The sequence below is a fragment of the Herpailurus yagouaroundi genome, unplaced genomic scaffold, assembly GCF_014898765.1.
Source record: "Herpailurus yagouaroundi ecotype Mexico unplaced genomic scaffold, PumYag 77, whole genome shotgun sequence".
Classification (NCBI taxonomy): Eukaryota; Metazoa; Chordata; class Mammalia; order Carnivora; family Felidae; genus Herpailurus; species Herpailurus yagouaroundi.
In genome coordinates this window covers 65,565,735-65,582,182 of record NW_024412388.1, presented here as the reverse complement: position 1 = coordinate 65,582,182, position 16,448 = coordinate 65,565,735, and the positions used below count along the sequence as shown (strand labels likewise).

The 16,448-nt window shown below is 38.1% G+C and overlaps 1 protein-coding gene across 4 annotated transcripts in view; it reads left to right on the top strand.

Annotated features, from left to right (window-relative positions):
- The window catches only part of USP33 (ubiquitin specific peptidase 33), a 65,646-nt gene extending 56,098 nt beyond the window's left edge, over positions 1-9,548 (top strand). For all 4 annotated transcript variants that reach the window (XM_040470702.1, XM_040470701.1, XM_040470699.1 and 1 more), the window contains 3 exons: positions 6,093-6,195; positions 7,914-7,982; positions 8,355-9,548. In XM_040470702.1, coding sequence (XP_040326636.1) covers positions 6,093-6,195; positions 7,914-7,982; positions 8,355-8,512 — 330 coding nt within the window. In that variant the 3' untranslated portion in view covers positions 8,513-9,548. The remainder of the gene's footprint in view (positions 1-6,092; positions 6,196-7,913; positions 7,983-8,354) is intronic.
- The last annotated feature ends 6,900 nt before the right edge of the window (positions 9,549-16,448 follow it).

Here is a 16,448-nt window from a genome sequence, read left to right as displayed (position 1 = left end):
TTCGAGCCCCGCGTCGGGCTCTGGGCTGATGGCTCAGAGCCTGGAGCCTGTTTCTGATTCTGTGTCTCCCTCTCTCTCTGCCCCTCCCCCGTTCATGCTCTGTCTCTCTCTGTCCCAAAAAAATAAATAAACGTTAAAAAAAAAAAAAAAAAAAAAGATGTTAGCTGCTTGTGACACCAAGTAAAGGATTCTCGGGAAGATGCTTGGCAGTAGTGGCAAAATCCGATTTATGCCATCTGTAGATGCTTCAGTCCTACTCACAGCTGCCACCAGAGGGGAGAAGTTGCTTTCTTTTGTGCCTTCTATATATTGCATAGATCATTAATAATGCCTAATCTGTAGTACTCCTGGCATGGGATCCTGGAAAATGTAGGCTTCTCTTCTTCACAGAAGGGAGTGTAAGAATGAATGGAAATGATGCTTTATTGGCTGTACAGTAAAGTCTGTCTCTTGTCACCTCAGTATTCATGCATGTAAGCAACAGCAGTAGCAACAATATCATGTTTCTGTTTAACACCGTGCAACCAGCTCATGTACCAATACATGCTGCGTTTACATTTTCCTAAACTTGGGAGACTCAAAGTTCTATGAGTCACTATATCCATTTTTGGATGTTAGTCATTCATCTTTAGTTCAGTCAGTTCAGTCATAATATCCCTTTCATACTGTGAAGAATAAACTATAAGATTAACTACAACCAGTATACCTTATATGAAATAGTAGAGGAAGAAAAGTAAATTTGTAATTATTTACAAATTTGCTAAATGTTTACAGATATGTATATGCAGTAAGGAAGAAATATGTATGTACAGCTGATCATTTACCCATTTCATATTCTCTGTTTTCTCAATCAGCACTTAAGTTGGTTGTGGTTGTATTTACCCAGACCATCATTACTGAAGAATCTGAGGTCTTTGTAATCTTGCCTGGTTTAGATTTCTCTAGTTGCCTATTAGCTTTTAACCTCTGGGTTTGGAAATACTGAATGGTGCTTGCTGTGGGTTGAATGGCGGTCCCCCCGAAAAGATATATCCATGTTCTAATCTCTGTGAGTTCACCTTAATTGTGAATATGACCTGATTTGAAAAAGGGTTTTGCATATGTAATTAACTTAAGGGTCTTGAGTTGAGATCATTGTAGATTATATGCATGTACCCTAAATTCAATGATCAATGTCCTTATAAAAAGACCTACAGAAGAAAGAGACTCAGAAGAGCTGAAAGCCATATATAGGCAGGAGGCAGAGCTTGGAATATACAGCCACAAAGCAGAAACTTTAAGAGGCAAGGAACAGAATTTCCCCTAAAATCTTCCCTAACGTATGTTCCTGCCTACACCTTGATTTTGGGCTTCTGTTCTCCAGAACTTTGGAAGATTAAATATCTGTTTTCAGATACCAAGTGTATGGTAATCTTACACAGTAGCCCTCTGAAACTAATACAGTAGGTATAATCTGGTTTTCAGACATAAGCCTCTTTGTTCCTGTTGTATAGTGGCCATTTTATTTCAGCCTTTAAATACCCAGTACTGTAACCCACTCTGCCTCTTGGTTCAGTGACTAGAGGAACCATACATAACCAGAGGAGTATTTCAACTTTTAGTCCAGAAAACCATTGTTGTTTCCCTGTGGAATTGAATACCTCCAAACTAGTAGAGGCCAAAGTTGTGGAGATGAGAAGCAAAGATTTGTGGGTATGTCATTAGGTACTTTCTTTACCTGGTATCTAGCCTCATGTATTCTGGTTATGGGGAAAATACCATATACTGATTTCTAGTTTGGAGCATATACCATACCACAGAGGACAGTACCAACCCCACAAAATTTTGCCACCCATGCACAAAAACTGAGTCTTCAATAGGCCAGCAGCTTTTAGGTGATGCCACATGATAAGGTCAGTGACTCCCATCAATGTGAGCCCGACGTGGGGCTCGATCTCACTACTGTGAGAACATGACCTGAGTTGAAATCAAGAGTTGGCTGCTTAACCAACTGAGCCACCCAGGTGCCCCACGGAAAATATTTTAGTAGACATTCTCTCTAAGAAGGGGTGACTAGTAAACACACAAAAGGGTACACTATCAGCAATCATTAGGAAAATGCAAGTTAATACCTGTGAAATACCATCACACAATTCTTAGAATAACTGGATAATATCAAGTGCTTACAAGAATGCAGAGCAAGTGGAATCGTCACCTGCTGGTGGGAATGCAAAATGTTACATGCCAAATGATAGATTGGCAGTTTCTTCTAGGTTCAATAAGCATAAGTGCACGTGACTCAGCAGTGTCACTTCTGAGTATTTACTCCAGAGAAATGAAAACTTATGTTCACAAAAACTTATGTTCACAGGAGGTGTGCCTGGCTGGTTCAGTCTGTAGAGCATGTGACTTGAGGTCGTGAGTTCAAGCCCCATTTTGGGCGTAAAGCTTACATTAAAAATAAATAATAGAAAAGAAACGTGTGTACAGATGGTCATAGCAGTATTGGTCATAATTGACCTAAACTGGAAACCATTGAAATGTTATCAGCTGGCAAATGGGTAAACAAAATGTATAGCTCTATAATGGAATAATACTACTGGTAGTAAAGAAGATTGGAGTATTGATGCATGCAGCAGCATGGATGAATCTCAGAAACATTAGGCCAGGGGAAAGTAGATGTGAAAAGGCTATGTGATGTTGAATTCCATTTATATGAAATATCTGAAAAGTGGGAAACCATGAAGACAATGTACATCAGTGGTTTCCTGGGGCTGAGAATAAGAGATTGATTGTAGGATGGTGCAGGGGAACTTTTTGGGGTGTCAGAAATATTCTAAACTGGTTTATGGTTGTGTTGCAAAACTATAAATTTACTCCCCCCCCCCCCCCTTTTAAAGCAGGCTCCATGCCCAGTGTTGGACTTAAACTCACAACCCTGAGATCAAGAGTTGGATGCTCTATAGATTAAGCCACCCATGCATTCCCCCCCCCCCAAAAAAAAAAAAGAAAACAGTGTGTGAGTGTAAAACTTAACACTGGAGTACAAATATAGGTGCCCTTGGTAGACTGGAACTTAAGTAGAGTTTCTGAAAAATTGAAAAAGTAGATAGGATCAGGTTGAAGAAGCAAACCAAAGGCCACAGGAAATATCATACAGATTTCAAGCTTGAAAGTGGCAGACACCAATAATAACCTCAGCATTCTGTCCCCTGCATTGTACAAGGCAACAAGCATAAAGGTTTTTGCGTGGATACAGCAGTAAATAAGGAGATGTGGGTCAGTTAAAGAAGGAATTATCTTAGGTAGTTTCTAATCCATAGAATTGTGATTTCTTAAATTAAGCTTTAAAATAAACACAATTGGGGGTACCTGGGTGGCCCAGTCGGTTGAGCATCTGACTTTGGCTCAGGTCATGATCTCACAGTTTGTGAGTTTGAGCCTTGCATTGGGCTCACTGCTGTCAGCACACAGCCCGCTTTGAATCCTCTGTCCCCTTCTCTCTCTCTACCCCCCCCCCCCCGTGCTATATAAAAAATAAATAAACATTAAAAAATTACAGTTGATCCTCAGAGAGATAAAGAAATAAAGATATTATATCATAAAAACAAAACTCAACAGATGAGTTGATTGAATAGCAGCGTAAATAATGCTGGAGAGCAAAGTGGTGTACTGAAAGGTTTTGCAGAGTTTCTCCTAAAATGAAACACAAGGATAAACAGATGGAAAACAGAAGCTTCAACATGTTGGATAGATATAGAATCCAATGTTTTTCTAATAGGTAATTTTATTTTATTTTTTTAATTAAAAAAATTTTTTTGAGAGAGTCAGAGCATGTGAGCAACTGGGGGAGGGACAGTTGGAGAGGGAGAGAGAATCCCAAGCAGGCTCCACACCCAGTGAGGAAGATGACTGAGAGATTGAGCCCAGGGTAGAGCCTGACTCAGGACTTGCCATGAAATTATGACCTGAGCTCAAATCAAGAGTCCTATGCTTAATTGACTAAGCCACCCAGGCACTGCATATTTATTTTAGAAGAGACTAGAGGGGAGGAACAACTATTAGGGCAACAGTTTAGAGAAATTAACCTGAAGTAGAAAAAAACATGTATCTTTTTTTTTAAGTGTTTTTTTTTTTTTTTTTTTGAGAGTGAGCATGAGGATGAGTTGGGGAGGGGCAGAGAGAGAGAGAGAGACAGAGAGAGAGAGAGAGAGAGAGAGAGAGAGAGAGAGAGAATCCCAAGCAGGCTCCACACTGTCAGCATGGAGCCTGATGAGGGGCTTGAACTCACAAACCATGAGATCATGACCTGAGCTAAAATCAAGAGTCGGATGCTCAAACCGACTGAGCCACTCAGGCGCCCCAACATGTATCTTTAAATTAATGAGGTGGTTGTAGTTAACTAAATATTTTAAAAACCCCACCTAGACACATAAGAAATATCCTAATGCCAAAAATGAAGTCCTGAAAGTATTCAAACCTGATAAAGCTATGTGTTAAGTGTATTTAATTGGTATAATCAATCTGACATTACATTTCAGGAATCTCCATTCTCTAGGGATAAATTGTGCATCATAGAAAGTCCCAACTTTAATTCTCTACCTTGAGACAGACATACTTTGATTTCTTCGTTAACCATCAGACAGCCACAGTGTTTTTCATTGCCTTTCATTGTTCTGTGGAAGCAACTATCTTATATCCCAGAAAGATCCTTGCCCTCAAATAACTTTAATAAATAAATAATACATGATGTATTGAAAGGTAATGAGTTCTGTGGAAAAGGAAAATAATAGAACAGTGTACTAGAACATAGTACAGTGATGATGGGAGGTGTCAGGTGCAATTTCAAAAAGGGTGATCAAGATAGGCCTTTATTGAGAAGGTGACATGTAAGCAAAGACTTGAAGGAGGTGCAGAAGGTTTTCAGATAAGCGTGAAAAGGAGTGATGGCCATGTAAAAGCTTTAAGAAGCAGGAATGTAAATATTTGGTTCTGGGAATAACAAAGAGGTCTATGTGACTACAAGTGAATACATGATGAAGAAAGTATTAGAAGATGAAGTCAAATCATGGAGCCAGATCATGGAGGTACTTCTGTGCTATTATAAGGATCTTTGGGGATAATGGCAGGGTTTTACTAGATTTGATTCTAGGAGAGACATTATCTGAATTTGGCTGTCTTTGTCCTCAAATAGTATGTACCTTGGGCATTTAGTTACCCATAATGAAATATTTTTAAGAGTCTCCTGTCTTTTCACACAAATACAGGTAGATAAATTTCAGATACCCTTCATCTTTTCCAAGCTCTTTGCCTCCACCTTTCTTTTCATACTAGTTTTTCTATCATTTCAGCTTCTTTAGTTGAAAGCAGTAGTAGCCCACATTAGCTAACTTAAGCAAAAAAGAAATTTATCAAAAGGTAAAACTGAATAACCAACTTCTCCAGAATTTTAGGATCCAGGCTAGTTCTGAGTATGTAGCTAACAAAATTGACATTGGATTGACTTCATTCTCACCATTAGATCGCTCCTGAAGATTTCCATTTCTAGTAGAGTTTTGCCTAGATGAGTCACATACTCATTTCCTTAGGCCTTAGAAGAGGGAATGGAACAACTTTAGGGACTTTTGTCCCACCACTTTTGGGAATTTGTCCTATACATATATGTATATTGTTGGTGAAATGACATTTACAAGATTATTCTTTGCAGCACTGTGCTTGTAATTCATTGCAGCATTGTGTTTGTAATAGCAACATGTCCACTAATATCTTAAGTGAACAGAAGTAAAGGGTAGACAGTGGATATGATATGTTTAAATAAGATTTACACATTTGATTTTTAATAAATATGTAGAGTATTTGTTGTTTTGAAGACTTACCTTGACCATTTTCAGTTATTGTCTTTGATTCTCCTTTTGTGTATACTTGTAAATTTTGAGACATAACCTAGACTTGTTTATTTATAGTGTTACTGTGGTACTAAGATAACTTAGCATCAATGTACATCACATTCTTTACGAGGAACTGACCTTCTCAGATGCTAAAGTAGAATGGTTGTATTCTGCTATAAAACAAGTTTTAGATATTAGGTGACTGATTTTTTTTTCTTCCTATAGCTAAACAGAGCATTCCAAGAGGAGGACTCTCCAGCTACTTTTTATTGCATCAGTATGCAGTGGTTTAGAGAATGGGAAAGTTTTGTGAAGGGTAAAGATGGAGGTAAGTGGTTAACTGAAAAATGAAATTCTTTGTTGGGGTGCCTGGGTGGCTTGGTCGGTTAAGCGTCCGACTTCGGCTCAGGTCATGATATCATGGTCCGTGAGTTCGAGCCCCGTGTCGGACTCTGTGCTGACAGCTCAGAGCTTGGAGCCTGTTTCAGATTCTGTGTCTCGCTCTCTCTCTGCCCCTCCCCTGTTCATGCTCTGTCTCTCTGTCTCAAAAATAAATAAATGTTTAAAAAAAAAATTAAAAAAAAATTCTTTGTTGATTTTTTTTTAAATTAACAAATACTTTTTGAGTATCTGTATGCACTTGGGATTATATACCAGTGAGAAAAAGGGAAAAAGATCTAACAGTCTAGTTTATATTCTGGTTATATAAATGCTTTAAACCTATTTCATGAATTATAGCATATTCATAGCAGGAATAGAGGAACCGAACAAAATTAGTCTACAATCTTAATATCGAAAAGTTAAAAAAAATCTTCCCACCATTGGTTACATAATGGTTTAACCATTACTACTTTGTGGACTTTAAAAACAAATTTGTGGGGCGCCTGGTCAGCTCAGTTGGTTAAATGTCTCACTCTTGATTTCAGCTCAGGTCATGATCTCATGGTTTGTGGAATTGAACCCCACACTGGGCTGTGTGCTGAGGGCGCAGAGCCTGCTTGGGACTTCTCTCTCCCTCTTTTTCTGCCCCTCCCCCACTTGCATGCACTTTCTCTCAAAATAAATAAACATTATAAAAAATTTAAAAATAATTTTTGTGACAGTATGTGTAAAAAGATGTTCTTGATATATGAAAAAGGTTGCAATACTGTATACATCCTCTGAAACTTTTATATTAAAAAAAAAGGCAAACATATGCAAAGGCAAAAAACCCCACAGATATTAAACCTGCTTACCTCTCTGTAATGGGATTACAATATTTTTTCTTCCTTGTGCCTTTTTTTTTTTCCCTTCAGATTTTAGTAATGAACACGCACTGTCCTTTTATATTTTGTATTCAAGGGGAAAATGGGTGTTTTTCCCTTAAATTAAAAAAGGATGTATTTTAACATTTCATTTTATAATGCTTTTGTAATGTTTTTAGTTTAAATAATGACAATCTGAAATAAATCAAGAATTACATGATTTCTTTTTAAAAAATAATTTTTTTAATGTTTATTTTTGAGAGAAAGAGAGAGCGTGAGCAGGGGAGGGGCAGAGAGACAGAGAGACGCAGAATCCAAAGCAAGTTCCAGGCTCTGAGCTGTCAGCACAGAGCCCAATCCAGGACTCGAACTCACGAACCTCGAGATCATGACCTGAGCCCAAGTTGGATGCTTACCCAGCTGAGCCACCCAGGCACCCCTACATGATTTCTTTTTAAATTACAAAAGAATTGTTCTTTTATAGTATTAAAAGTGAATTTTATTTTACTTTATTTATTTTTTAAAAGTGCATTTTAACCTGTGATCGTCAAATGGATAGTTAAGATTGAGATTTTGGATGGTAGTGAGAGAGCCTCTCTCCCCCTTTCTTTCTTGGTTTTGTTTTGGGGGAACCAAAAAGACCCAAAAAGAAGCTCAGAAGACAGTTCAGAATTCACTATAATAATCAGTGTGATTATATAGTTACATTCCTCAACTATTTCAAGCACAGAAATATGTAATTCTTTGGTGCATTCCTTTGAAAAGTATGCATTTTGATCATTTGTTTTTCCTTTTGACTTAGATCCTCCAGGTCCTATTGATAACACTAAAATTGCAGTCACTAAATGTGGCAATGTAATGCTCAGGCAAGGTAAGTTTGACTAATATTTAAACTATTTGTCACTATTAAGAATATATCATTACTAGCCATCTGTGCCACATTTTTTATGCAGCTCAATGATATAATTCATACATGAAGTAGGACAAATACTTGCCTAAAAGTTGCCAGTGTTTGTTATTTGAGCAAAGGTTTTAAGGCTTTTGTATGAGCTAGGAAAGAGTACTTAAGACAGACCATATGTTGCAGCTTATAACAATATGGGCTGGTAATCTGAAAATTCATGTTCCACAAGTTCTCAGTTATCCCTGGAGTATTCATGCTGGGGGGAGGGTACATTATGAATGTTTTTGCAATATGAATATGTAGGATTGTAAATATTATTCTGTTTGCACTTAATTTTAGGAGCAGATTCTGGTCAGATTTCAGAAGAAACATGGAATTTTCTACAGTCTATATATGGTGGAGGGCCCGAAGTTATCCTACGACCTCCAGTTGTTCATGTTGACCCTGATAGTCTGCAAGCAGAAGAAAAAATTGAAGTAGAAACTCGGTCCTTGTAATTTTGAGGATATAGGAAGTTCTAATGAGAAATCATTTTCATTTCCTCTCGCATACACATGCAAAAACATTCCTAAAAACATGTTTATTTTCTTGATTTTTAATATTTTATCTCTTATTCCTTCTTACTGGGCATTATGGAAGAATGTGTTAAAATGTATGATATACTACAGGTTGGTATATTTAATGCTAGATAACTTACCGTAAAGTCTTTCAGTGTGATATTTTTGAAAGAGAAGGGATAATTGTGATCATTTGGTAATCAGTAGGTTATCTTTGACCTTTATACTACATGCAAATCCATAGTATCCTTTGTAGTTTTGTAAATACTTTTGCTTTGGAAACTTTTTCATTACCTTAAAATACCATAACTCTGACCAATCATTTCAGTTCTCCAGAAACCTAATTTAATTGTATAGTTTTGACATGGCTTCATATAATAAAGAGCCTATTTTAAATTGAAAGTTGTAGTCAGAAAAATGGTAATTTCCTAAAGCTCAGGAAACGTTAAGGTGTCACTTCTTTTGCACTGCAGCATATAAACTAGCATATTAATATTTACAAAATGTCTTTTTGAATGTATCAAGGATGTATTTAGTTTGAGTGGAATTTGTGTCAGCAGTTATCAGTAACTTATTGCCTCTTATACTGTAAAAGGTTAAACTTCAATTCCTGTAACCCTGGATAGTATTCATTAATATTAGTAAAAAACTTAGAGTTAGTTTTAGGGCACTTTTTATTTTGAGAGCATGAAGTATGGAATGTGTTGATGAGATTGTTGATAAAGCTAAAGACACTTGCAAAATGATTTTTTTAATGAAATGCATAAAGTCTTTTTGGATAATATAGTATGCACTGCTATTTGCTTGATTATGTGATGTCAAAACTTTAACTATATTCCAAGTACAAAAACAAACTGGATTACTTTGAGGATGTTGAATAGCATTCATGATGGTTTGTTTTGGTGTGGGGCAACTGCCACCAGCTAAAACAGTGTTGTTAAAATTAGTTCAATAAAAATGATTTTAAAATGTGTAACTTGGGTGTTGAATTGACTTGATGAATATTAAGTGTGAAAGGTATAAAGTTTGTTAATATTAATGTCTTCCTGTTATTTCTTAATCACAGGTAGGCAAAATAAGTCATTTGGTATAGTACTTAAAGTTTTGATGTTTAATGAAACAGCGAGCTTAATTAATCAGCATTAAGATGTATTTGAATTTTTAAAAAGATGTATCTAGCTTTCAGATTTCTTCTTCCTCGTACATTATGATCCTCTTCACAGATTTAATGATGTTGTATCCAACTCTGAATCACCAGAGTTTATTGTAATTTTGGTATTTAAGAGATAGTCAAAAAAGGTTTGTTTTTAATAGTGCTTGTCATTTATTGAATATTTATGATGTTTCAGCCACCTTACTAAAGTGCTTTACTTATATTTAATCCTTATTACAGCGTTACGACTTAGATCAAGTGGCTTGCCCCAAGTTACACAGCAAAGAAGTGGCAGATGGGGACTCCCAACTCCAGTCAATGTAACTTCATACCAGTGCTTATTCACCATTTTATAATATCTCCCAATGAATTCTTTTGAAACAGATGATAGTATTAGTCACATTCATTATTAGAATTACTATTTTCGTAACAAACTTTGGAAGATTATGTGTGATTAATTATATCAGAAAGAGGTAATTTCCCTGTATTTTGAAGCTGCTCCTGTAACTCTCCAAGATGATAAGTTTGAATATACTTGTTACCGTTTTGAAGGATTGCATGTAAGGGGATTAGGTAAGAAACTCTTTCTCTTTTTTTTTTTTTTTTTTTTGAGAGGGAAAGTGCATGTACAGAGGAGGAGCAGAAGGAGAGGGAGAGAGAATCTTTTTTTTTAATGTTTATTTATTTTTGAGAGAGAGAGAGTGTGTGTGAGTGAGCATAGTGGGGGAAGAGGCAGAGAGAGACACACAAAATGTGAAGCAGGCTCCAGGCTCTGAGTTGTCAGCACAGAGCCTGATGTGGTAGCACACAGTTTGAACTCACAAACTGTGAAGTCATGACCTGAACCGAAGTCAGATGCTTAACAGACTGAATCATGCAGGCACCCAAGGGAGAGAGAGAATCTTAAGCAAACTCCACACCCAGTGTGGAGTCCAGTGTGGGTCTCAATCCCAGGACTGTGAGATCATGACCTAGGCCAAAATGAAGAGTTGGACACTTAAACGACTGAACCACCCAGGTGCCCCAAGAAACTTTTTTTTTTTAATTTTTTTTTTTCAACGTTTATTTATTTTTGGGACAGAGAGAGACAGAGCATGAACGGGGGAGGGGCAGAGACAGAGGGAGACACAGAATCAGAAACAGGCTCCAGGCTCTGAGCCATCAGCCCAGAGCCCGACGCAGGGCTCGAACTCACGGACGGCGAGATCGTGACCTGGCTGAAGTCGGACGCTTAACCGACTGCGCCACCCAGGCGCCCCAAGAAACTATTTTTTTAGGGGAAAAAACCCAGGCCACTGTTCAAGACTATTTTAATGATAACACAGCTACTACTAATCACTACTAATGCTGAATTCCTACTAATGCAAATGTTTGGCACAGATTAATATGCCCAAGTACACACAACTAAGTGTTAGAATTGAAACCCAGATGTGTCTTACTTCAAAATCTATGCTTCTTTCAGAAGTCACAAGTAAATTTCCATTTAGAGAATCCAATTACTGTTTCTCAGCCACTATTATATCCTGAAACTTCCTTCTTTAAACTTGCCTGGTGCTGCATTTTATCCATTTTCTTCCTCCGCATATCTCCCTATTTAGAGGGCTCACTCACTCCCTTGCTTTCAGCTATCACTTTTTTTTTTTTAAGTAATCTCTACATACAATGTGGGGCTCAAACTCTCAACCCCAAGATCAAAACTCTGTGCCAAATATATATGCTCATATGTCAGTCACCTAAAACTCAGAAGTTTGAAAAAGCAGTATAAATAGTTATTAGAATGGGCTCTAGAGTCCAGTGAATGTATTGGTTAACTTCTGGTGCAAAAATGCTATATAACAACCACAAAAACTCAGTGGTATACAAAAACATTTAGTTATTTTACAAGTTTGTGGAGTTCAGCAAATCAGGCTGTGGCTGGTCTCCACTGGGCTTACTCATGTATTTGCATTCAAGTTGGGCGTTGGCTAGGCAGGTCTTGAGACCTTGGCTGGACTCACTCATTTGTCTTGAATTGGGCTCTGTTTCTTGTGTCCTTCACCAGGCTAACCCAGGCACGTTCTCTTGTTCATGGCAGAGGAGCAAGTTGTTTTCAAGCCTCTGCATGTGTCCTATCTGCTAATAACTCATTGGCCAAACCAAGTTACATGGTGGAACCTAGAATCAAGGGATGTGAGAATACAGTCTACTTTTTTTTTTTTTTTTTAATTTTTTTTTTTTCCAACGTTTATTTATTTTTGGGACAGAGAGAGACAGAGCATGAACGGGGGAGGGGCAGAGAGAGAGGGAGACACAGAATCAGAAACAGGCTCCAGGCTCTGAGCCATCAGCCCAGAGCCCGACGCGGGGCTCGAACTCCCGGACCGCGAGATCGTGACCTGGCTGAAGTCGGACGCTCAACCGACTGCGCCACCCAGGCGCCCCTACAGTCTACTTTTAATGAAAGGAACTGCAAAGTCACATGGCAGAAGGTGTGGATACAGAGAGATATGAACAATTAATGCCATTAATGCAGTCAATCTAATGTAGTTAAATTGCTCATTTTTGAATCCTGGCTCTGCCACTTACTAGCTGTAAACTTTGACACATTCCCTGATGTTGGTTTCCCCATCTGTAAAATGAGTATCTACTATCTTGGGTTGTTGTGATACTAAATGCTTTAAAAGATACAAAGTACCAGGGGCACTTGGGTGGCTCAGTGGGTTAAGTGTCCTGACTCTTGACATCGGCTTAGGTCATGATCTCACAGTATGTGAGATTGAGCCCCATGCAGGGCTCTGTGCTGACAGCTTGGAGCCTGCTTGGGATTTTCTCTCCCTCTCTCTTCTCCTCCCCTGCTCACCTGCACATGCGCATGTGCTCTCTCTCAAAATAAAAATAAACATCAAAAGATATGAAGTACATAGTAATTGTATATCTCTTCCCAATTTTGGGTGCAAAAAATGTGCCCTGACAGATACATCATCCTACAGTGCTTTTTACATTGTCATCAATGGCAGAAAGTCCAGGATCCCAGTCCATTTCTCTGTATGGCTTTAATTGCTAAGTGGGTAAGGACTTCAGTAACTCATGTCTGAAGTGTGTACATTTGGCAAGATTATGAACGTATAATTATGATAGCAACTGTTCAGGTATAGATTTATCAAACAAGCTCTTTGGGTTTAAGTTCATTCGATTTTCTTTCTCACCCATGTGAACTTGTGCCATAGGACCTGTGGACACTGAAGGGTGAAACTGTTCATGAATATAACAGCACGTATAGTTCTCTAACAGCAGTCATGATGCTACTCAGGTTGAAGACTATCTTTTGTAGTATAACAAAGCCCTCAAAAGTTGGTTAAAACAAGGATTTATTATTTTTCACGATTCTGTGGGTTGTCTGGAGTCACTCATGAGGCTGCACTGAGCTGGCAGATATGCTATGTTGTTAAGTCCAAAAAGGCTCCTGACATAACTGGAGCCTTGGTGCTGATTGTTGGCTGAGCCACAACATTCATTTCCATCAAGGTCTCCATAGGATCTTATCCTCCAGGACCTCTCCATGTGGCTGCTCTCAAGAATAGCCTGATTTTCCTTACTTAGAGGATTCCAAAAGGGTGAAAGAAAAAGCTGTAAGGTTCTAAACAGTTAGGTCTGGAACTGACACAGTGTCATTTCTGCTATCCTCTATTGGGAAGGAACTATATAGGGGCCTGAATACTAGGTGACCATTCACTGGGAGATCCCAATGTAACCATCTCACACATTTGACCAACCTGGTAAAGCAAGGGAAAAGCAGGAGGGGGTCACACATACTTGGTTATTCCACTTTAGTGCTACAAGGATTAATCTGGGTTCAGATGGTCAGAACCCAGTAAAGCGTTCTTTCTTCCACTGTAAAGGTACTGATCAACTTTTCCACTAATAATTTTATCTACTGATGAGTATTCCCTGAATCAATGATTTCATTACAGGTTGCAAAATGGCAATTTAATCATTCTAGGATTTCTTTTGAGGGACTTTTTCAACATCACTCTATAAATGAATCGTAGAAAAAGAAAGTGGTTCAGGATCTGTGATGTGATAAATGTTGAAACCAGTACTAACTTGGTGCCCCTGTGGTCAGTTGAGATCCCAGAGATTAGTATCTATGGAGTGTACCATCCCTGGAGGATGAATGGAGGATCATGAAGGAATGGGGGGATCATCTGAAGAACTGTTATAATTCATTTATCCTTTTCAATATTTCCAAATCTTTCCTTTGCTAAATTAGACTGTTAAGAGTTTCTTACCTGGGCTATGCTGTTGCCCTCTTTCAAGCTTAATAGAATTGCCTTCAGCCTAGCTGGAGAGATGTTGTAATAAAGAGTCCCACAAAATTAGTTGTTGGATTTACAGTAAAGAAGCTGTTGAGGATACAGTTCACTATATGACATAATCTTGTTTTGATAAATTGTGGGACAAATTTATGTTTGATCTTAGTACTGGGAATAGTAATGCCTCCCCTGAGCAACTGGTTTGTTATCCTATGGATGCTGACACTGTCATAAATGATCTTGTTTTTCCTTGTTACAAGGTATGCCAGAATTGAAGCAGTGCTCAGGACCCTAGAATAGGTATTTTTGTGCATTATTTTACTTCAACTTACCCATTTTAATCATTTTAAATTTGATTTTGTCTATTGTATTAATTTTTTATTGTATTTTGTATATTGTATAATAATAATACAATTATTGTAATTATTGTATTAATTTTAAGCCCCATAAGTATTTTTAGAAATAAGCAAGGATAATTAAAAAAATTTTTTTAAAGAATGTTTATTCATTTTTGAGAGATAGAGTGCGAGTGGGGGAGGGGCAGAGAGCGAGAAGGACACATAGAATCTGAAGCAGGCTCCAGGCTCTGAGCTGTTAGCACAGAGACTGATGCAGGGCTTGAACTCAAGAACCTCGAGATCGTGACCTGAGCCGAAGTCAGACGCTCAACTGATTGAACCACCCAGGCACCCCAAGGATAATTTTTAAAAAATATGCCAAATATACTGGTTTTTTGGGCAGTGTACAACAACGTCTTCCCCACTAGTCAGTAAGCACCAAAAGGATTTGTCTTGTTCACTCCTGTGCTTACCACAGTGTATGGCACAAAATCTGTAGCTGGTAAATTTCTGTTAATTAATGTTGATGGCTCTCTTTCAAATTACCTTCTCCCTGGTTTTGGAGGTACTATTCTATCCCAGTTTTTCTTTTACTGTTCTTGCCTCTTGCTTCTCCTCTGTAATTGTCCTTTTTTTTTTTCCTTTGCCTCCAAATGTTTGAATTTCTCAAGGTTTTGTTCTACATTTTCAATTCTTCTCATTCTTTGTGCTCTTCCTGGATAATCTAAACCCAGGATTCAGTTTCTGTTTGTATGTTGAAAACTCACAAATCTGTACCTGTAGTTATGACCTAGGGCTTGCATCCCAGATCTATATATTCTACTGACTCCTGGGCAGCTTCATTTGGATGTATGAGTTAATCCAAATTCAGCAGACATCATTTCCTCCCCTAAACCTGCTCCTACTTATGGTATTTCCTATGGTCTTCAGTGACACCTCCATCTCTCTGGTCACACAACCCAGGAATCCTAGACTCCCTTTTAACATACTAAGAAATTCAATCAGCTACCTAAATCTTGGAGATTTAGCCCCCCAAATAACCTAGATACATATTTGGATATAAGGGCATTTACCAAACCAATCATTTGTAATAGCAGGAAAGTAGAATAGCCTTAATACCCCCAAAGAGAAAAACGTTTAAATAAATTATATGAACATCTCTGAACGATATGACATGGAAAGCATGAGCTAATGAAAGTGATTAGGGTACATTTCATATTTTATATATATCCACAGTAAAAGTAGCAGCTTATTTCTGGTGGTAGTAGTTCTGTGTTTTTAGGGGCCTTTCTATCAACCTCTCTCTGTGTAATGTTTTATACCTTCTGCCTAACTCCTAAATGCACATTCACACTTTTGGTTTCATTCAGCCTAGATGTTATTTCCTCAGGAAGCCTTCCCTTTTTCTTCTATCTAAAGACCTCAGAACATGTACTTTGGAGCATATGGACATACTTTCATTAGTCACCTGTAATTTTCATTCATGGTGCTTATCAGTTTGAAACTTTTTTTTAAGTAGGCTTTACATCCAGAGTGGAGCCCAGTGAGGGGCCTGAACTCACAATCCTGAGATCAAGACCTGAGCTGAGATCAAGAGTCAGACGCTTAACCGACTGAGCCACCCAGGTGCCTCTAGTTTTAATTTATGTACAGTATTTGTGTGATTCTTTAAAAATTAAAAAATATATATTTATTTTGAGAGAAAGAGAACAAACAGAGGAGGGGTGGGGTGGGGGGAGAATCTCAAGCAGGCTCCGCAATGTCAGTGCAGATATCATGAACCATGATATCATGACCTGAGCTGGTATCAAGAGTTGCATGCTCAACCGACTGAGCCACACAGGTGTGCCTGTATGATTATTTCTTGAATGTCAGTCTCCCTCCCTAGACTACAGGATCTGTAAGAGTAGGGTCTATGCTTGCTTTGTTTACTACTGTATCTCCAGCACCTTGTACAGCAACTAGCATGCTTATTGAATGAATGAATGAACTAACTACATAAATGGTTTTCTAAGCATGTTCTGAGGCAGTGCCTTAAAGGCAGATGTCAGTGGTTGCCAATTCCTAGGTCATTTTATTTGGATTAAGTATTG